The 23,324-nt window shown below is 46.8% G+C and overlaps 2 protein-coding genes across 2 annotated transcripts; both read left to right on the top strand.

Moving 5' to 3' along the window:
* Positions 1–124: 124 nt before the first annotated feature.
* Positions 125–661, top strand: LOC138350851 (histidine-rich protein PFHRP-III-like). Its single transcript, XM_069302291.1, has one exon. The coding sequence runs from the start codon at positions 125–127 to the stop codon at positions 659–661; it is 537 nt and encodes a 178-aa protein (XP_069158392.1).
* Positions 662–2,026: 1,365 nt separating this feature from the next.
* LOC138350850 (histidine-rich protein PFHRP-III-like) lies at positions 2,027–2,491 on the top strand. The gene has a single exon (XM_069302290.1). It carries the CDS (start codon positions 2,027–2,029, stop codon positions 2,489–2,491), a length of 465 nt encoding a protein of 154 aa, XP_069158391.1.
* Positions 2,492–23,324: the final 20,833 nt, after the last annotated feature.

Genomic DNA, 23,324 nt, shown 5'->3' with positions numbered 1-23,324 from the left:
AATGCGTCACACTAATGCGTCACACTATGTTAATGCGTCACACTAATGCGTCACACTATACTTATGCGTCACACTATGCTAATGCGTCACACTAATGCGTCACACTATGCTTATGCGTCACACTATGCTAATGCGTCACACTATGCTTATGCGTCACACTATGCTAATGCGTCACACTATGCTTATGCGTCACACTATGCTAATGCGTCACACTATGCTAATGCGTCACACTAATGCGTCACACTATACTTATGCGTCACACTATGCTAATGCGTCACACTATGCTAATGCGTCACACTATGCTTATGTGTCACACTATGCTAATGCGTCACACTATTCTTATGCGTCACACTATGCTAATGTGTCACACTATGCTAATGTGTCACACTATGCTAATGTGTCACACTATGCTAATGTGTCACACTATGCTAATGTGTCACACTATGCTAATGCGTCACACTATGCTAATGTGTCACACTATGCTAATGCGTCACACTATGCTAATGTGTCACACTATGCTAATGCGTCACACTATGCTTATGTGTCACACTATGTTAATGCGTCACACTATGCTTATGCGTCACACTATGTTAATGCGTCACACTATGCTTATGCGTCACACTATGCTAATGCGTCACACTATGTTAATGCGTCACACTAATGCGTCACACTATACTTATGCGTCACACTATGTTAATGCGTCACACTATGCTAATGCGTCACACTATGTTAATGCGTCACACTAATGCGTCACACTATACTTATGCGTCACACTATGCTAATGCGTCACACTAATGCGTCACACTATGCTTATGCGTCACACTATGCTAATGCGTCACACTATGCTTATGCGTCACACTATGCTAATGCGTCACACTATGCTTATGCGTCACACTATGCTAATGCGTCACACTATGCTAATGCGTCACACTAATGCGTCACACTATACTTATGCGTCACACTATGCTAATGCGTCACACTATGCTAATGCGTCACACTATGCTTATGTGTCACACTATGCTAATGCGTCACACTATGCTTATGCGTCACACTATGCTAATGCGTCACACTATACTTATGCGTCACACTATGCTAATGCGTCACACTATGCTAATGCGTCACACTATGCTTATGTGTCACACTATGCTAATGCGTCACACTATACTTATGCGTCACACTATGCTAATGCGTCACACTATACTTATGCGTCACACAATGCTAATGCGTCACACTAATGCGTCACACTAATGCGTCACACTATGCTTATGCGTCACACTATGCTAATGCGTCACACTATGCTTATGCGTCACACTATGCTAATGCGTCACACTATGTTAATGCGTCACACTAATGCGTCACACTATACTTATGCGTCACACTATGTTAATGCGTCACACTATGCTAATGCGTCACACTATGTTAATGCGTCACACTATGCTAATGCGTCACACTATGCTTATGCGTCACACTATGCTAATGCGTCACACTATGCTTATGCGTCACACTATGCTAATGCGTCACACTATGCTTATGCGTCACACTATGCTAATGCGTCACACTATGCTAATGCGTCACACTATGCTAATGCGTCACACTATGCTAATGCGTCACACTATGCTTATGCGTCACACTATGCTAATGCGTCACACTATACTTATGCGTCACACTATGCTAATGCGTCACACTATGCTAATGCGTCACACTATGCTTATGTGTCACACTATGCTAATGCGTCACACTATACTTATGCGTCACACTATGCTAATGCGTCACACTATACTTATGCGTCACACAATGCTAATGCGTCACACTAATGCGTCACACTAATGCGTCACACTATGCTTATGCGTCACACTATGCTAATGCGTCACACTATGCTTATGCGTCACACTATGCTAATGCGTCACACTATGTTAATGCGTCACACTAATGCGTCACACTATACTTATGCGTCACACTATGTTAATGCGTCACACTAATGCGTCACACTATACTTATGCGTCACACTATGTTAATGCGTCACACTATGCTAATGCGTCACACTATGTTAATGCGTCACACTAATGCGTCACACTATGCTAATGCGTCACACTATGCTTATGCGTCACACTATGCTAATGCGTCACACTATGCTTATGCGTCACACTATGCTAATGCGTCACACTATGCTTATGCGTCACACTATGCTAATGCGTCACACTATGCTAATGCGTCACACTATGCTAATGCGTCACACTATGCTAATGCGTCACACTATGCTTATGCGTCACACTATGCTAATGCGTCACACTATGCTTATGTGTCACACTATGCTTATGTGTCACACTATGCTAATGCGTCACACTATGCTTATGCGTCACACAATGCTAATGCGTCACACTATGCTTATGTGTCACACTATGCTAATGCGTCACACTATGCTTATGCGTCACACTATGCTAATGCGTCACACTATGCTTATGCGTCACACTATGTTAATGCGTCACACTAATGCGTCACACTATACTTATGCGTCACACTAATGCGTCACACTATGTTATTGCGTCACACTAATGCGTCGCACTATACTAATTCGTCACACTATACTAATTCGTCACACTATGCTAATGTGTCACACTGCTAATGCGTCACACTAATGCGTCATTCTAATGCGTCACACTATACTAATGCGTCACACTATACTAATGCGTCACACTATACTAATGCGTCACACTAATGCGTCACACTATACTAATGCGTCACACTATGCTAATGTGTCACACTACTAATGCGTCACACTATACTAATGCGTCACACTATAGCGTCACACTATACTAATGCGTCACACTATACTAATGCGTCACACTATAATGAATCTCTTCCCTTAGAGTGCACATGACTGGTCAGGTTGTGTGCGCTTGAGGGTGAAACATTCCAATCACCTTAAGTGCTGCTTGTGAGACAATCTCTGGAGCGGGGGTCGATCCCGGGGCCTGAGTCACCCGAGGCGAACATATTACCCTCTGCACCACGATGTGCTCCCCCCCCCCCACCCCCCATTCTCTGAAGTCCGCCCCCCCCCCATTCCCTGAAGTCCGCCCCCCCCCCCCCAAACATAACACTTCGTGGCCTATTGGGCAATACGGTCGTCTAGGGGCGGCCCGGGACGCTGGTTCGAGTCCAACGCCCTACTCCAGAGATTGTTTTATAGATGTGTCTCGCTGTTGTGGTGATCCTAAAAGTTCGAACCCTGGTCTTCCCGTTCAAGAAGTGGTGCTCGTTACCTAGTAACCATCCTCATAATTATCGTGCATCATAGTTAACAACTGTGCTGACGCTCAATTCAACCTGTCCTCTCGCAAAGAACGTCGCTTTTCGGCCGTATGCGTCACATACGGCCAACGTACTAGACAATGGAGGCGGCTGGCAAAAGTGACGTACTGTCCCGTTTTCTGTTGTGGGTCCTCTGGTAGGTTGGGATAAGGGCACTTTACATTGACCGTTTCCTGGACGTTGGGGGAACCTTAGGAGGACGGGGTGATTAACTGGCCTCTGGTGCTACTGTGGTCTGAGTGACCTCACACACCTGACTGTATAATCTGGCAGGTGTGTACACAGGTGTAGACGACTTGTGGGCTCCTGTTAAGGAGGTTCAGAGCGTCCCCTTTCCTCAGGCCACAGGAAGGTTCACCTAGAAAGGTTACCTTGAACCTGACCAGCCAGTTGGTTGAGATCCAGGTCCCCAATTACTGCTGGGTGAACAGGGGCAAAATGTTCAGGTCTGGTGCCCAGTCAATCATCCCAGGCTTGTAGAGGAGAGCAACGAGGTCTCTGGTCTGTTGTAACACCTCCTTCAGGTGCGCTCTGGGGAGATACTCGCATTGTCAACACTTGTTTGGTGAAACCTTTAGATCCTCTTAACCAGGGGTGTGTACTCACCTAGTTGTGTTTGCGGGGGTTGAGCTCTGGCTCTTTGGTCCCGCCTCTCAACCGTCAATCAACAGGTGTACAGATTCCTGAGCCTATTGGGCTCTATCATATCTACATTTGAAACTGTGTATGGAGTCAGCCTCCACCACATCACTGCCTAATGTATTCCACCTATTAACTACTCTGACACTGAAAAAGTTCTTTCTAATATCTCTGTGGCTCATTTGGGCGCTCAGTTTCCACTTGTGTCCCATAGTGCGTGTGTCCCTTGTGTTAATTACCCTGTCTTTATCTACCCTATCAATTCCCTTGAGAATCTTAATTGTGGTGATCATGTCCCCCTTAACTCTTCTGTCTTCCAGCGAAGTGAGGTTTAATTCCCGTAGTCTCTCCTCGTAGCTCATACCTCTCAGCTCGGGTACTAGTCTGGTGGCGAACCTTTGAACCTTTTCCAGTTTAGTCTTATGCTTGACTAGATATGGACTCCATGCTGGAGCCGCATACTCCAGGATTGGTCTGACATATGTGGTATATAATGTTCTGAAAGATTCCTTACACAAGTTTCTAAAGGCCGTTCTTATGTTAGCCAACCTGGCATATGCCGCTGATGTTATCCTCTTGATATGAGCTTCAGGGAACAGGTCTGGCGTGATATCAACCCCTAGGTCTTTTTCTCTCTCTGACTCTTGAAGTATCTCATCTCCTAAATGATACCTTGTATCTGGTCTTCTGCTTCCTACCCCTATCTTCATTACATTACATTTGCTTGGGTTAAACTCTAACAGCCATTTGTTCAACCATTCCTGCAGCTTGTCCAGGTCTTCTTGAAGCCTCAAGCTGTCCTCCTCTGTCTTAATCCTTCTCAAAATTTTGGCGTCGTCAGCAAACATTGAGAGGAATGAGTCTATACCCTCTGGGAGATCATTTACGTATATCAGAAACAGGATAGGTCCAAGTACAGAGCCCTGTGGGACTCCACTGGTGACTTCACGCCAATCTGAGGTCTCACTCCTCACTGTAACTCTCTGCTTCCTATTGCTTAGGTACTCATTTATCCACTGGAGCGCCCTACCAGTTACTCCTGTCTGTTTCTCCAGCTTATGCATCAGCCTTTTATGCGGTACTGTGTCAAAGGCTTTCCGACAGTCCAAAAAAATGCAGTCCGCCCATCCTTCTCTTTCTTGCTTAATCTTTGTCACATGATCGTAGAATTCTATCAAGCCTGTAAGGCAAGATTTACCCTCCCTGAACCCATGTTGATGGGTTGTCACGAAGTCCCTTCTCTCCAGATGTGTTACTAGGTTTTTTCTCACGATCTTCTCCATCACCTTGCATGGTATACAAGTTAAGGACACTGGCCTGTAGTTCAGTGCCTCTGGTCTTTCACCCTTTTTGTATATTGGGACTACATTAGCAGTCTTCCATATTTCTGGTAGGTCTCCCGTTTCCAGTGACCTACTATACACTATGGAGAGTGGCAAGCAAAGTGCTCCTGCACACTCTTTCAAGATCCAAGGTGAGATTCCGTCTGGCCCAACAGCTTTTCTCACGTCCAGCTCCAATAGGTGCTTCATGACCTCATCTCTGTAATTTCGAATCCTTACAAGGTCGCCTGGTTTGCTGCCACCTCTGCTAGCGCCGTGACCTCTCCTTGTTCTATTGTAAAGACCTCCTGGAACCTTCTGTTGAGTTCTTCACACACCTCTTTGTCATTCTCTGTATACATGTCCTCGCCTGTTCTAAGTTTCATCACCTGTTCCTTCACTGTTGTCTTCCTCCTGATGTGACTGTGTAGTAGCTTTGGTTCGGTCCTGGCTTTATTAGCTATATCATTTTCATACCTTTTCTCAGCTGCTCTTCTTACACTGACATACTCGTTCCTGGTTCTCTGGTATCTCTCTCTACTTTCTGGTGTTCTGTTATTACGGAAGTTCCTCCATGCCCTTTTGTTCAGCTCCTTTGCTTTCATACATTCCCTATTAAACCACGGATTCTTCCTTTGCTTCTCTGTTTTTTCCTGTTGGGCTGGGACAAACCTGCTTACAGCCTCCTGACATTTTTGGGTGACATAGTCCATCATGTCTTGTACGGACTTAGTTGTGAGTTCTGTGTCCCAATGTATATCCCATAGGAATTTATTCATCTCCTCATAGTTTCCCTTTCGGTACGTCAGCCCTTTGTTTCCCAGTTCTTTTTTCGGGGTGATAATTCCTAGCTCAACCAGGTACTCAAAGCTCAATACATTATGATCACTCATTCCTAAGGGGGCTTCCAACTTAACTTCCCTTATATCCGACTCATTTAGGGTAAATATCAGATCAAGCAAGGCTGGTTCATCCCCTCCTCTCATTCTTGTCTCATTCTCTCATTGTGTGTGTGTGTGTGTGTGAATGTGTACTCACCTAGTTGTGTCTGCATGATCGAGCATTGACTCTTGGATCCCGCCTTTCGAGCATTGGTTGTTTACAGCAATGACTCCTGTCCCATTTCCCTATCATACCTGGTTTTACAATTATGAATAGTATTTGCTTCCACAACCTGTTCCCCAAGTGCATTCCATTTTCCCACTATTTTTTTTCACACACACACACACTACTGTGTGTGTGTGTGTGTGTGTGTGTGTGTGTGTGTGTGTGTGTGTGTGTGTGTGTGTGTGTGTGTGTGTGCGTGCGCGCTTGCGTGCGTGCGTGGACATGCCTGTGCGCTCCACCAAACTTTGAGAGCAGGTCCCTGAAGCCAGATGGCTGACTAATGACCCAAGTTTTGGGAGCCCAAACCAACAATTAACAAGGTAACTGGAGTGAACGATTGGATGCTCCACAAAGGACCTGAACATCAAACTCGACAAACAAGTCTTAATTACCAGCTGGCCAATTCACACTTGATTAAAAATAATTGACTATCAAATAAAATTAGCTGCCAGCTATAAAATGAATCACCCTCCATTCTCATCATTTCTCCTAAAAAAAAAGCAATTATGTCGTGGCCACTTTGGGAGTCATGCAGACTTACCGGTAACTACACATTGTGGTAAGTCACAACTCTACATTCACACTAATTTATTCAATTATGTCGTTCACGTGAATTGGCTGTTAGTGAGACGGAACGAGGCGGGAACCGGAGCCTACGTGGGTGGGTTCTATTGCAGGGCTTCTGATCCTACTCGAAACCCCTTCCAGACATTCTGGAGGATAGTCTGCTCGTTCTGATGGGCTCGTTCTGATGGGCTCGTCCTGATGGCCTCGTTCTGATGGGCTCGTTCTGAATACCTCATTCTGATGGGCTCGTTCTGAATACCTCATTCTGATGAGCTCGTTCTGATGGGCTCATTCTGATGGGTTCGTTCTGATGTGTTCGTTCTGATGGGCTCGTTCTGGTTGGGTCATTCTGATGGATTCGTTCTGATGGGCTCGTTCTGCTGGGTTCGTTCTGCTTGGTTCGTTCTGATGGGCTCGTTCTGATGGGTTCGTTCTGATGGGTTCGTTCTGATGGGTTCGTTCTGATGGGCTTGTTCTGATGGGTTCGTTCTGATGGGCTCGTTCTGATGGGTTCGTTCTGATGAGCTCGTTCTGATGGGTTCGTTCTGATGGGCTCGGTCTGATGGGTTCGTTCTGATGGGTTCGTTCTGGTGTGTTAGTTCTGTTGGGTTCGTTCTGATGGGGTCGTTCTGATGGGTTCGTTCTGATGGGCTCGTTCTGATGGGCTCGTTCTGATGTGTTCGTTCTGATGGGTTCGTTCTGATGGGTTCGTTCTGATGGGTTCGTTCTGATGAGCTCGTTCTAATGTGTTCGTTCTGATGGGCTCGTTGTGATGGGTTCGTTCTGATGGGCTCGTTATGATGGGTTCGTTCTGATGAGTTCGTTCTGATGTGTTCGTTCTGATGGGCTCGTTATGACGTGTTCCTTCTGATGGGCTCGTTCTGATGGGTTCGTTCTGATGGGTTCGTTCTGATGGGCTCGTTATGATGTGTTCGTTCTGATGGGCTTTGTTCTGATGGGCTTTTTTCTGATGGGCTCGTTCTGATGGGTTCGTTCTGATGAGTTCGTTCTGATGTGTTCGTTCTGATGGGCTCTTTATGACGTGTTCGTTCTGATGGGTTCGTTCTGATGGGTTCGTTCTGATGGGCTCGTTATGATGTGTTCGTTCTGATGGGCTTTGTTCTGATGGGCTTTTTTCTGATGGGCTCGTTCTGATGGGTTCGTTCTGATGGGTTCGTTCTGATGACCTCGTTCTGATGAGCTCCAATATGCATATTGGTACCAGAAAGTACTAATATGTAGTGATTTTTTTTTGTTTGGAGTAAAGAGGAAGGAGAGGCGTAGGTGAAGGGAAGTATAGAAGTGGGAAATACAGTGAGAGGTATGAAAGCAGGCGGCGGGCTGTCCGCCTTGCTGACACCATGTGTGGGTGTTGGCAGCTAAGCTAAGCTGGCTCCCTCTTGTCAGGGAGTTGTGAGTGTGTGAGAGGTTCTTCACATGTGTTTCACCATATATGGATGTCCATAGATGAATACTGTGTAGCATTCATGTATACACACTCCGATGCTTCCACACATGTTGTTCTGTTTAAGGCTCTTTATTTTATTATTATTATTTATCGAGTTGTTCATATATATATATATATATATATATATATATATATATATATATATATGTCGTACCTAGTAGCCAGAACGCACTTCTCAGCCTACTATACAAGGCCCGATTTGCCTAATAAGCCAAGTTTTCCTGAATTAATATACTTTCTCTAATTTTTTTCTTATGAAATGATAAAGCTACCCATTTCATTATGTATGAGGTCAATTTGTTTTTATTGGAGTTAAAATTAACGTAGATATATGCCCGAACCTAACCAACCCTACCTAACCTAACCTAACCTATCTCTATAGGTTAGGTTAGGTTAGGTAGCAGAAAAAGGTAGGTTAGGTTAGGTTAGGTAGGTTAGGTAGCCGAAAAAAAATTAATTCATGAAAACTTGGCTTATTAGGCAAATCGGGCCTTGCATAGTAGGCTGAGAAGTGCGTTCTGGCTACTAGGTACAACATATATATATGTATATATATATATATATATATATATATATATATATATATATATATATATATATATATATATATATATATATACATATACATATATGTCCATACATACATACACATATACACACAAACATGCATACATATACACCTAAATACTCAGTTTTCCAATTATGGGTGAAGGATATCTGGTCAGTATCTCATCTGGGAATTATATACTGTGGGGCGGGGTTTTCATCTAGAGAATCGAGGCTCTTGGGCCACCAGCTGTTTGAGCGGAGAGTGATGGGCCACCAGAAAGTACCAATATGTAGAGAGGGTCATAGAGGGGGGGAGGGTGGTAGGAGGTAAAGAGGGGGGTGGTGAAGGGAGAGACAGTCCAACACTGGCAATGACTGTCACCTTAAGAAACACATAACCATTGCAGAGGTCCATAAAACAATTATAGGCTTCAAGAACAAGGTGCCGGCAACAGCAAGATAAATAAGATGGTATTATCCAGCCTACCAGTGAGTGCACTCCATCAATACACATGTATAGTAAATGCAGCTCTTGCATCTGGACAATTCCCCACACACTTCAAGAATGCCACAATAAGATTAATCCCCAAGCCAGGTAAACCCCCAACCCAAACTGAAAACTACAGTCCAATTTCCCTCCTCGAAGTACCAGGTAAAATATTCGAGAAAATAATCAATCAGAGACTTGTGAAGTACATGGAAGAGGAAGGGAAGTATAACACCAGGCAGCATGGGTTTAGAAACCGCAGAGGAGCCCATACAGCTATAGCCCTGATCTACCAGCATATAGCCAACGCAGTTTCGAAAAAAGATCAGTGTAATATAGTGCTTAGAGACGTTTCGAAAGCCTTCGACAAAGTGTGGCACACAGGCCTTAAATATAAGATATCTGAACTAGGACTTTCTGAGAGATTTACTGCTACTCTCTGCAGCTTTATAGACAATAGAACTGCTAGGCTTAATATCGGCAGCTACTTGGGTGACGTAATAGAACTGAAAAGTGGAGTACCACAAGGAAGCTGCCTCTCCCCCACTCTATTCAACATATATACAGCTGACCTACCCCAACCCCAACATGGAGAATACATCACATACGCTGACGATGTCACCCAAATAATATGCCAACCGGGACCATCAAAGCCGCTACTAGCCGACAAGACCAAGGCAGCAATTGAACTCATAAAGAACTTTGAGAAGCAATGGAAAATTAGCACAAATCAACAAAAGTTCCAGATAATACACATTGCAAAAAGAAACCCGGACCCCATCATCCTTGACAACCGCCCAATCCAATATGCAGATGTAGGCAGAATACTGGGACTCATGATCAATAGAACAGGGATACAAATTCACGGAAGGGACCGACTAAACAAAGCCAAAGTAACCTTAGGAAAACTGAGGAGATTCCGAAGCCTCAGTACTAACATTCAGATCCACCTATATAAGGCTCTAGTCCGGAGCATCTAGAGTATCCCCCAGTACCACTACACACCATAAAGAAAACTAGCATGCAGAAACTGCAAGCAGTGCAAAATAAGGCGCTAAGGAGAGCAGCAAAACACCGTCCACCATATGATCAGACAATCCAGGAGCTCCATGAACTCCTGAACATACAGCCACTAAACATCAGACTGCAGCACCAAGCCATCAGGGTGTGGAACACCATCCGAATGTTTGAGGACCCAATGTTAGAAAGATTACACCAAGATCTTGGGCCACCAGCTGTGGGAGTGGGGAGTCTCATCTTGGACCACCAGCTGTGGGAGTGGGGCGTCTCATCTTGGGCCACCAACTGTGGGAGTGGGGCGTCTCATCTTGGACCACCAGCTGTGGGAGTGGGGCGTCTCATCTTGGACTACCAGCTGTGGGAGCGGGGCGTCTCATCTTGGGTCACCAGCTGTGGGAGTGGGTCGTCTCATCTTGGGCCACCAGCTGTGGGAGTGGGTCGTCTCATCTTGGGCCACCAGCTGTGGGAGCGGGGCGTCTCATCTTGGGTCACCAGCTGTGGGAGTGGGTCGTCTCATCTTGGGCCACCAGCTGTGGGAGCGGGGCGTCTCATCTTGAGTCACCAGCTGTGAGAGTGGGGCGTCTCATCTTGGGCCACCAGCTGTGGGAGTGGGGCGTCTCATCTTGGGCCACCAGCTGTGGGAGTGGGGCGTCTCATCTTGGGCCACCAGCTGTGGGAGTGGGGCGTCTCATCTTGGACCACCAGCTGTGGGAGCGGGGCGTCTCATCTTGGGCCACCAGCTGTGGGAGTGAGGCGTCTCATCTTGGGCCACCAGCTGTGGGAGTGGGGCGTCTCATCTTGGGCCACCAGCTTCCACAGCTGGTGGCCCAAGAGCCTCGATTTACTAGATGATAAGCCGCCCCACAGTTTATAATTCCCCAGATGAAATACTGACTAGAAATCCTTCCCCCAATAATGGAAAAATTTAGTATATATGTGTGTGTATGTATATGTATATGAATATAAATGTGTATATGTATATAAATATATATTTATGTATGAATAAATCAATACATAATAATAAAATAAAGAGCCTTAAACAGAATAACATGTGTGGAAGCATCGGAGTGTGTATACATGAATGCTACACAGTATTCATCTATGGACATCCATATATGGTGAAACACATGTGAAGAACCTCTCACACACTCACAACTCCCTGACAAGAGGGAGCCAGCTTAGCTTAGCTGCCAACACCCACACATGGTGTCAGCAAGGCGGACAGCCCGCCTGCTTTCATACCTCTCACTGTATTTCCCACTTCTAAACTTCTCTTCACCTATGCCTCTAATTCCTCTCTAATTCAAAAAAAGTGGAGAGAATGGGGGTGAGAGGTTGAAAGAGGGGTGGTGGGAGGGAGCAGGGGGGGGGTGGAAGGGAGAGGGAGAGGGAGAGGGAGAGAGGGAGAGTGAGCTGACACATTAATCACCACCAACTCACCCGTCTCCTCTCTAATTGTTCTCCCTGACAGCAGTAATACCAGCCGGGCTGGAAACTGAACTATTTACACACACGCTCGCTCGCTGATGGATCACCTGTCAATCATGGCCGCATAAAAAAAATCCTCATTATGCAGTGGCAGTTCTCTCATTACTTCCGGTAATTCGTTGTTTGAATTTCAGGTTTAAAAAGTTCTCGGGTTGTTTGTGGAGTGTAAAAAGTTCAAAGGTTTTGCCTCCACTCAAACCAAGAAATATTTCCTACAAAGAGTTGAACATCGCCACTTTGTCAATTTTCGTCACTAGCACTTTGCTGGAAAGTAGATAGCAACACAGACAAGCATTTTACATAACAGAATATATGGCACAGTGAGGGGTAAAATGAATGATGCTAATGATGAATCAGCCAGCGACACACTCTCAGATCTTTATTAAACTTTCCATTGTCACCACACACGATCATCATCAACGTCTCTTCTCTTTTATAGCGACGATAGGTCTAGTTCCTTCAGTCTTTCTTCACTCCCGTTACTGGCTTAGAGCTTTCTCTTCACAATTACTTCCGTATTTCTTGCAGTTCGGGGACGATCCTCGTTGAAAATCTCTGTATCTTTTCCAGTTATCTTATTTTCATTTTGAGATGAGAGTTACTTAGCTTGCAGTTATCTTGGGTTAATTCCGGGGATCAAGGTCCCCGTGGCCCGGTCTCTAGCCAGGCTAGAGACCGTATGGGGCGGTATACTCCCAGACTGCTCTCAGATGAGCAATGAAATATATGCCTCCTTAATTTGGTTTCTGAGTGATAGATATTCTAACTTTTGCAAGAGTAGAGTATGCTGCTGATGCTCAAATTGATATGTCCCCCTCAGTTGTTAGCTGGGGCGATATGACCACACCACACGTCAGAAGATGTAGAAGCGACGACATTTTGGTCCGTCCTGGACCATTATCAAGTCGATAGAGATCACACAGTCTTGATATTGGTCCAAAACGGGCCGAAACGTCGTCGTCTCCTCCTCTGATGTGAGGTCTTCATATTTTCAGCCACGTTATTGTGACTCGTCGTCTGCCTGTGGAGATATATTTGCTCCCAGTCTTTTTCTCTAGTGGTTCCAAGTAGGCAGCTTCACTAGTTGGTGTACCGTCCCTCTGGTCTCCTGGCCACTCTTCCCATCTCCCATCACCTTACACTGGCTGGGGTTGAAGAGCAGTAGCCATGTCTTGAACCAACTCTGCAGCTTGTCTAAGTCATCTTGAAGTATTTTACAACTTCCATCTGTCTCGACTCTTCTCATTGAATTTGACGCGTCTGCAAGAATCGACATATAAGATTCAACTCCTTTTATTAAGTCCATAATATATATGACATAAAGTATGGGTCTTAGCACTGGTCCCTGAGGTACTCTGCTTGTCACCCTGTGCCAGTCTCTCACCCTCCAGCCTCACTCTCTGGCCTCTGTCTGTTAAGTACTCTCTTACCCATGTCAGTACCAATAAGGTTTTGGGAGGGGCCGGGGGGTAAGAATGGTGCTCAACCACTTATACGGTCGGGGATTGAACGTTGACCGGTAGAGCGACGGTCTCGCTTCATGCAGGTCAACGTTCAATCCCCGACCGTCTAAGTGGTTGGGCATCATTCCTTTCCCCCGTCCCATCCCAAATCCTTATCCTGACCCCTTCCCAGTGCTATATAGTCGGTGATTTGGCGCTTTCCCCTGATTACTTCCTCCCTTCAACTTTATCAAAGTCAAGAGTTCTCTTCTAATAAGCCATCTTGGAGTTTGTTGACAAACCTTATCCTCTCTGGCTGTTGAACTATTTTGCAGGCGATGAGTCACAATAGCGTGGCTAAAGTATGTTGACCAGACCACACACTAGAAGGTGAAGGGACGACGACGTTTCTGTCCGTACTGGACCATTCTCAAGTCGATTGTCTATTGTTGAACTATTGATGTTGATTATTGATTGTTGAACTATTTTATCCCTATTTTTCATTCGAGTACCTTAGTGGGTCTGCTTATCAGTGACGTCGGTCTGTAACTCGTCTCTCAATCATTTCTCGTGAAGTGATACAACATTGGTCTTTGACCAGCAACTGTCAAAACTCCTCTCGCCACTGAAGCATTAAAGATCATACCTAGAAGTATAATGAGGTGAAGACTAAACTACCTGATGATGAGGAGACGACGACGACGACGACTTAAGGAACACATAAGAAGTGTTAAGTCTGCAGACACAAACAATGCTCTCTTCTGTCATCTTAGGGACTCTCGTCATCCTATAGAATGGTCTCGTAAAATAATCTTTCCTGCTTCTACTCTTCACAGACGCCGTCTTGATGACTCGGCTCTGATACACAACCTTCCCAAGATGAACTTGAGTCTTGGCTTTGTTGCTGTTGACTCTTCCCTTTAATAGTTCATACCTGAATGTTCCAACCTTCTTAACAAACGTGACGTGACATAACCCCGTTTTCTCTTTCTTTTTCTTTTCTCTTATTCTTAGGTTCCCATTCTTTTACCCATTATTACCCCTTCTTACACCCCATTATTACACCCAAGCCATCCGTACCTCCCTCCTTGCTCTTACCTTCCTCTAGGAGTGTCCTCCCCACTTCCCTCTTGCCTCACATAGTGCCGGCGCCTCCCTCGCTCCCACCACATAGTGCCGGCGCCTCCCTCGCTCCCACCACATAGTGCCGGCGCCTCCCTCGCTCCCACCACATAGTGCCGGCGCCTCCCTCGCTCCCACCACATAGTGCCGGCGCCTCCCTCGCTCCCACCACATAGTGCCGGCGCCTCCCTCGCTCCCACCACATAGTGCCGGCGCCTCCCTCGCTCCCACCACATAGTGCCGGCGCCTCCCTCGCTCCCACCACATAGTGCCGGCGCCTCCCTCGCTCCCACCACATAGTGCCGGCGCCTCCCTCGCTCCCACCACATAGTGCCGGCGCCTCCTTCGCTCCCACCACATAGTGCCGGCGCCTCCCTCGCTCCCACCACATAGTGCCGGCGCCTCCCTCGCTCCCACCACATAGTGCCGGCGCCTCCCTCGCTCCCACCACATAGTGCCGGCGCCTCCCTCGCTCCCACCACATAGTGCCGGCGCCTCCCTCGCTCCCACCACATAGTGCCGGCGCCTCCTTCGCTCCCACCACATAGTGCCGGCGCCTCGCTCGCTCCCACCACATAGTGCCGGCGCCTCCCTCGCTCCCACCACATAGTGCCGGCGCCTCCTTCGCTCCCACCACAATAGTCTCCATAATGCTCCACGATGGACCGAAACGTCGTCTCCTCTTCTGCCGTGTTGTTCTTCTCCAGTCACAAACGTTCTTGTTATTTCCTCATGTTCTTCTTCCCTCTTGTGTAATCTACTCATTTAATCAATGATTAAAGGACTTTAAATGAATTAAATGATTTAAAATGATTAAATGAAAATGATAGTTATTTTTCCATTGCATATCAGAGAGTAAGTTAGTGATATGTATATCACATATCAGAGAGTAAGTTAGTGATATGTATATCACATATCACAAAACTGAACATAGTTTTATGTTTATGTATTCGTGTCCAGTTCTGTTGTGTCTATTATTGTTCTCTGTCCTGTTTTGTTTTTTTACATTGTCTCCTACTTTTCACTTTAATTCCCTGGCATTACCTAGTGACACTGCCATTGTGTTCCCTCAACCTTGTCTCCTGTATTGTTGGTGTTCAGCTCTCCTCAGTTGCTTCACATTTAACTTCATCCATCATTTCCTGGACTTTCTTCCCTCTACGGTTGCACATTTCACAGGCACTCTCTTATTTTCACGTAATCACCTTTTCTGTAGCCAACTCTTTCCCCGACCTCTTGACCTCTTAACTCCTTCGTATAGTTGAAGACCTGGGGCTAGATTCACGAAAACACTTACGCAAACACTTATGAACCTGTACATCTTTTCTCAATCTTTGGCGGTTTTCTTTACAATTATTAAACAGATAATGAGCTCCGAAGCACCAGGAGGCTGTTTATAACAATAACAACAGTTGAATGGGAAGTTTTCATGCTTGTAAACTGTTTAATAAATGTTACCAAAGCCGTCAAAGATTGAGGAAAGATGTACACGTTCGTAAGTGCTTGCGTAAGTGCTTTCGTGAATCTGGCCCCTGGTCGCTGGCTCCTTGTGGATGCTCCACCTGAGGTCTTCCACATTCTTGGTGAAGATCTGAGGTCTAGCAGATTAGTGTATCAATTCGTATTTCTCTTGTGTGTGTTTGTGAGTGAATCAATTATTCGTGGCTGTTGAATAGAGCTGTTAGCTCTTGGACCCTCGCCTGCCTAGCCGTCGTTTGTCTACTGTAGACCTGCTTGCTTCTATCATATCTGCTACATCAATTTCATTCTCTCATACATACACATTCCCAGGATGCCGCCTGTAGCTGCTGTCTAACTCCCAGGTACCTAGCTACTGCTAGGTGATGGGTGCCAGGTACCTAGCTACTGCTAGGTGATGGGTGCCAGGTACCTAGCTACTGCTAGGTGATGGGTGCCAGGTACCTAGCTACTGCTAGGTGATGGGTGCCAGGTACCTAGCTACTGCTAGGTGATGGGTGCCAGGTACCTAGCTACTGCTAGGTGATGGGTGCCAGGTACCTAGCTACTGCTAGGTGATGGGTGCCAGGTACCTAGCTACTGCTAGGTGATGGGTGCCAGGTACCTAGCTACTGCTAGGTGATGGGTGCCAGGTACCTAGCTACTGCTAGGTGATGAGTGCCAGGTACCTAGCTACTGCTAGGTGATGGGTGCCAGGTACCTAGCTACTGCTAGGTGATGGGTGCCAGGTACCTAGCTACTGCTAGGTGATGGGTGCCAGGTACCTAGCTACTGCTAGGTGATGGGTGCCAGGTACCTAGCTACTGCTAGGTGATGAGTGCCAGGTACCTAGCTACTGCTAGGTGATGAGTGCCAGGTACCTAGCTACTGCTAGGTGATGGGTGCCAGGTACCTAGCTACTGCTAGGTGATGGGTGCCAGGTGCCTAGCTACTGCTAGGTGATGGGTGCCAGGTACCTAGCTACTGCTAGGTGATGGGTGCCAGGTACTTAGCTACTGCTAGGTGATGGGTGCCAGGTACCTAGCTACTGCTAGGTGATGGGTGCCAGGTACCTAGCTACTGCTAGGTGATGGGTGCCAGGTACCTAGCTACTGCTAGGTGATGAGTGCCAGGTACCTAGCTACTGCTAGGTGATGGGTGCCAGGTACCTAGCTACTGCTAGGTGATGGGTGCCAGGTGCCTAGCTACTGCTAGGTGATGGGTGCCAGGTACCTAGCTACTGCTAGGTGATGGGTGCCAGGTACCTAGCTACTGCTAGGTGATGGGTGCCAGGTACCTAGCTACTGCTAGGTGATGGGTGCCAGGTACCTAGCTACTGCTAGGTGATGGGTGCCAGGTACCTAGCTACTGCTAGGTGATGAGTGCCAGGTACCTAGCTACTGCTAGGTGATGGGTGCCAGGTACCTAGCTACTGCTAGGTGATGAGTGCCAGGTACCTAGCTACTGCTAGGTGATGAGTGCCAGGTACCTAGCTACTGCTAGGTGATGGGTGCCAGGTACCTAGCTACTGCTAGGTGATGAGTGCCAGGTACCTAGCTACTGCTAGGTGATGGGTGCCAGGTACCTAGCTACTGCTAGGTGATGGGTGCCAGGTACCTAGCTACTGCTAGGTGATGGGTGCCAGGTACCTAGCTACTGCTAGGTGATGGGTGCCAGGTACCTAGCTACTGCTAGGTGATGGGTGCCAGGTACCTAATTACTACTTGGTGATCGTTATGACCTCTCCCCCCCCCCTCCAGACCACAGTCGGGAGTGTGGACTCCCCCTTCTCAACAGTGGACACTCCTAGTAACCAGTAAACCCCAGCTGTAAACTATCTAGGTATACAGTCCAACTCTACACCGAACACCACCAGGATACTTGGCTGAACATACCGCACATAACAGTTCTTCACAACGTGATTTACAACACAATAAAGTTAACAACCCCGACACTGGTCACTGAAGCTGAGGGTAAACAGGTCAAGCTGAAGCCAACTCAACAACAGTGGTGCACTAGATTTACTTGAGGCTGTAAAGTTAGAGTCACGAGCTTAGTTCCCATGGCACTTAGGAACATTGGGACACGAGACGGCAGGTGGAGTGCCACTAAGTTGATGTGGTTAAGTTGTACTGGATGTGACGTTATCCAATTACAAAGTCCCCCAGAGGACTGTCAATATCAAAGTTTCTAATGACTCAACAGCGGTAAAGTGTCCAGTACTGGGCGACTTAGAGTCACTAGACCTTAACTAAGTTACAGGTCCCCGGGACTCTTAATAACTAGGTCCCTTAAGACTTGGTAATAGTCAGCAATCATTGGAAAAGTTAAGAGTCCCAAATGGCTTGACTAATGAACTTAGTCCTCCACATGGACACATACAACGCCCCCACATGGACACATACAACGCCCCCACATGGACACATACAACGCCCCCCACATGGACACATACAACGTCCCCCACATGGACACATACAACGCCCCCCACATGGACACATACAACGCCCCCCACATGGACACATACAACGTCCCCCACATGGACACATACAACGCCCCCCACATGGACACATACAACGCCCCCCTAATGGACACATACAACGCTCCCACATGGACACATACAACGCCCCCACATGGACACATACAACGCCCCCCACATGGACAAATACAACGCCCCCCACATGGACAAATACAACGCCCCCAAATGGACACATACAACGCCCCCCACATGGACACATACAACGCCCCCACATGGACACATACAACGCCCCCCACATGGACAAATACAACGCCCCCCACATGGACAAATACAACACCCCCACATGGACAAATACAACACCACCACATGGACAAATACAACACCACCACATGGACAAATACAACACCCCCACATGGACAAATACAACACCACCACATGGACAAATACAACACCCCCACATGGACAAATACAACACCCCCACATGGACAAATACAACATCACCACATGGACAAATACAACACCACCACATGGACAAATACAACACCACCACATGGACAAATACAACGTCCCCCACATGGACAAATACAACGCCCCCACATGGACAAATACAACGCCCCCACATGGACAAATACAACGCCCCCACATGGACAAATACAACGTCCCCCACATGGACAAATACAACGCCCACCACATGGACAAATACAACGCCCCCACATGGACAAATACAACGCCATATTAACCCACAACAATTATACAAGTCATTTTAAAGGATATACACAGATAATATAATGACACAGATCCGCAATGGATCAATAATCTCACTGAACATGAAGAGTGTATAACCTTATCGTAGCTCCTGAGAGGTCAGTACAACACTGCCAGGTTCCTCTGACCAGTGAGGTGGACCTCTCGACCTGGCACAGGTAACCTAAGGGCATCCTGCACTCTCAGAGTACACTTAATAACATCTTCAGAAGTCCCGAAGTTGTTATTAATAATAACTCAAAGGAGTCCCGCAGGGTTCAGTCCAAGGACTGACCCCTGCGGGACTCCACTGGTTACGTCTCGCCAATCTGAGACCTCACCCCTCACACTGACTCGTTGTCTCCTGTTGCTTAGGTACTCCTGTATCCACCGGAGTTCCTTCCCTTTCACTCCAGTCTGCATCTCCAGCTTTTTCACTAGCCTCTTGTGTGGCACTGTGTCAAAGGCTTTCTGGCAATCCAAAAATATGCAGTCTGCCCACCCTTCTCTTTCTTGCCTGATTTTTGTTGCCATGTCGTAGAATTCAAGTAACCCTGTGAGGCAGGACTTGCCATCCCTGAACCCATGTTGATGCTGTGTTACAAAATTCCTTCGCTACAGATGCTCCACTAGCTTTCTTCGCACAATCTTCTCCATCAGCTTGCATGGTATGCAGGTTAGGGACACTGGACTGTAGTTCAGTGCCTCTTGTCTATCCCCTTTCTTGTATATCGGGACTACATTAGCCGTCTTCCACATTTTTGGCAGTTACCCTGTTACCAGTGATTTGTTATACACCATGGAGAGTGGTAGGCACAGTGCTTCTGCTCCTTCCTTTAGTATCCAAGGAGAGATTCCATCTGGGCCTATAGCCTTTGTCACAACCAACTCTACCAAGAGCTTCCTTACATCCCCGCTGGTAATCTCAAACTCTTCTAGTGGTTTCTGTTTAACTATTCCCTCTCTTATCGCTGGAACGTCCCCTTGCTCTAATGTAATGACCTCCAGGAATTTCTAATTCAGTTCCTCACACACTTCCTTGTCGTTTGTAATGAATCCTTCTGCCCCTATCCTCAGTTTCATAACCTGTTCCTTTACTGTTGTTTTTCTCCTGATGTGGCTATGCAACAATTTAGGCTGAGTCTTTGCCTTGCTTGCGATGTCATTTTCGTATTGTCTTTCTACCTCTCTTCTCATCCTGACATATTCATTCCTGGCATTCTGGTATCTTTCTCTGCTCTCCAGTGTCCTGTTATTCCTATAGTTTCTCCATGCCCTTTTACTTTGCTGCTTAGCTAGCCTACATCTTTGATTAAACCATGTGTTTCTCATCTTCATTTCATTGTTTTCCTTTTGGGCTGGGACAAACTTGTTTGCTGCGTCCTTGCACTTCTGCGTGATGCAATCCATCATATCTTGGGCCGTCTTTCCAACTTGTCTTGAGTGTGTGTGTGTGTGTGTGTTTACTAGTTGTGTTTTTGCGGGGGTTGAGCTTTGCTCTTTCGGCCCGCCTCTCAACTGTCAATCAACTGTTTACTAACTACTTTTTTTTTTTTTTTTTTTTTTTTTTTTTTTTCCACACCACACACACACACCCCAGGAAGCAGCCCGTGACAGCTGACTAACTCCCAGGTACCTATTTACTGCTAGGTAACAGGGGCACTTAGGGTGAAAGAAACTTTGCCCATTTTGTTTCTGCCTCGTGCGGGAATCGAACCCGCGCCACAGAATTACGAGTCCTGCGCGCTATCCACCAGGCTACGAGGCCCCTGTGTGTGTGTGTGTGTGTGTGTGTGTGTGTGTGTGTGTGTGTGTGTGTGTGTGTGTGTGTGTGTGTGTGTGTGTGTGTGTGTGTGTGTACTGTGTGTGTGTGTGTGTGTGTGTGTACTGTGTGTATGGGTGTGTGTGTGGGTGTGTGTGTGCGTGAGCGAGCGTGCGCGAGGGGTGCGTAATATACATGCGTATATTCGTGTTATCTGCCCTCCACGCTGCCTGTCCGTGAGTGTGTCCGTGAGTGTGTCCGTGAGAGTGTAGTCATACTGCAGCGTGTTTTTGTGTTGCATATTCATGGTCATTTGTGTCTCCCGGAGAACGTATGTGTGTACCAACGTCAACAAAAACACCCAGGCGTGGGCACGCACGCACGCGCGCACACACTCACACACACACACACACACTCACACACACACACACACACACACACACACACACACACACACACACACACACACACACACACACACACACACACAAACACACACACACACACACACACACACACACACACACACACACACACACACACACACACACACACACACACACACACAGTACACACACACACACACACACACACACACACACACACACACACACACACACACAGCAATACACACATAGCAAACAAAGCCAAGACCGAACCAAAGCTACTCCACAGTCATATCAGAAGGAAAACAACAGTGAAAGAACAGGTATTGAAACTTCGAACAGGCGAGGACAGGTATACAGAGAATGACAGAGAGGTGTGTGAAGAACTCAACAAGAGGTTCCAGGAGGTCTTCACAATAGAACAAGGTGAGGTCACTGTGCTAGGAGAAAGGGAGGTAAACCAGGCGGCCTTGGAAGAGTTCGAAATTACGAGAGAGGAGGTCAAGAGACACCTGCTGGATCTGGATGTTAGAAAGGCTGTTGGTCCAGATGGGATCTCACCATGGGTACTGAAAGAGTGTGCAGAGGCACTTTGCTTGCCACTCTCCATAGTGTATAGTAAGTCACTAGAGACAGGAGACCTACCAGAAATATGGAAGACGGCGAATGTGGTCCCAATATACAAAAAGGGTGACAGGCAAGAGGCACTGAACTACAGGCCAGTGTCCTTGACTTGTATACCATGCAAGGTGATGGAGAAGATCGTGAGAAAACCTGGTAACACATCTGGAGAGAAGGGACTTCGTAACAAATCGCCAACATGGGTTCAGGGAGGGTAAATCTTGCCTTACAGGCTTGATAGAATTCTACGATCAGGTGACAAAGATTAAGCAAGAAAGAGAGGGCTGGGCGGGCTGTATTTTCTTGGATTGTCGGAAAGCCTTTGACACAGTACCGCATAAGAGGCTGGTACATAAGCTGGAGAGACAGGCATGTGTAGCTGGTAAGGTGCTCCAGTGGATAAGGGAGTATCTAAGCAATAGGAAGCAGAGAGTTACGGTGAGGGGTGAGACCTCCGATTGGCGTGAAGTCACCAGTGGAGTCCCACAGGGCTCTGTACTCGGTCCTATCTTGTTTCTGATATATGTAAATGATCTCCCGGAGGGTATCGATTCATTTCTCTCAATGTTTGCGGACGATGCTAAAATTATGAGAAGGATTAAAACAGAAGAGGACTGTTTGAGGCTTCAAGAAGACCTAGACAAGCTGAAGGAATGGTCGAACAAATGGTTATTAGAGTTTAACCCAACCAAATGTAATGTAATGAAGATAGGTGTAGGGAGCAGGAGGCCAGATACAAGGTATCATCTGGGAGAGGAAATTCTTCAGGAGTCAGAGAAGGAAAAAGACTTGGGGGTTGATATCACGCCAGACCTGTCTCCTGCAGCACATATCAAGCGGATAACATCAGCGGCATATGCCAGGCTGGCCAACATACGAACGGCATTCAGAAACTTGTGTAAAGAATCATTCAGAACTTTGTATACCACATATGTCAGGCCAATCCTGGAGTATGCAGCCCCAGCATGGAGTCCATATCTAGTCAAGGATAAGACTAAACTGGAAAAGGTTCAAAGATTTGCCACCAGACTAGTACCCGAGCTGAGAGGTATGAGCTACGAGGAGAGACTACGGGAATTAAACCTCACTGCGCTGGAAGACAGAAGAGTTAGGGGGGACATGATCACCACATTCAAGATTCTGAAGGGAATTGATAGGGTAGATAAAGACAGTCTATTTAACGCAAGGGGAACACGCACAAGGGGACACAGGTGGAAACTGAGTGCCCAAATGAGCCACAGAGATATTAAAAAGAACTTTTTTAGTGTCAGAGTGGTTGACAAATGGAATGCATTAGGGGGTGATGTGGTGGAGGCTGACTCCATACACAGTTTCAAGTATAGATATGATAGAG

Source organism: Procambarus clarkii, chromosome 47 (assembly GCF_040958095.1).
Source record: "Procambarus clarkii isolate CNS0578487 chromosome 47, FALCON_Pclarkii_2.0, whole genome shotgun sequence".
Classification (NCBI taxonomy): Eukaryota; Metazoa; Arthropoda; class Malacostraca; order Decapoda; family Cambaridae; genus Procambarus; species Procambarus clarkii.
This window is presented reverse-complemented; position numbering and strand designations above follow the sequence as displayed.

Coding starts and splice junctions, on each gene's coding strand:
- LOC138350850 (XM_069302290.1), top strand. CDS start 2,027: ATGCTAATGCGTCACACTATGTTAATGCGTCACACTAATGCGTCACAC.
- LOC138350851 (XM_069302291.1), top strand. CDS start 125: ATGCTAATGCGTCACACTATGCTTATGCGTCACACTATGCTAATGCGT.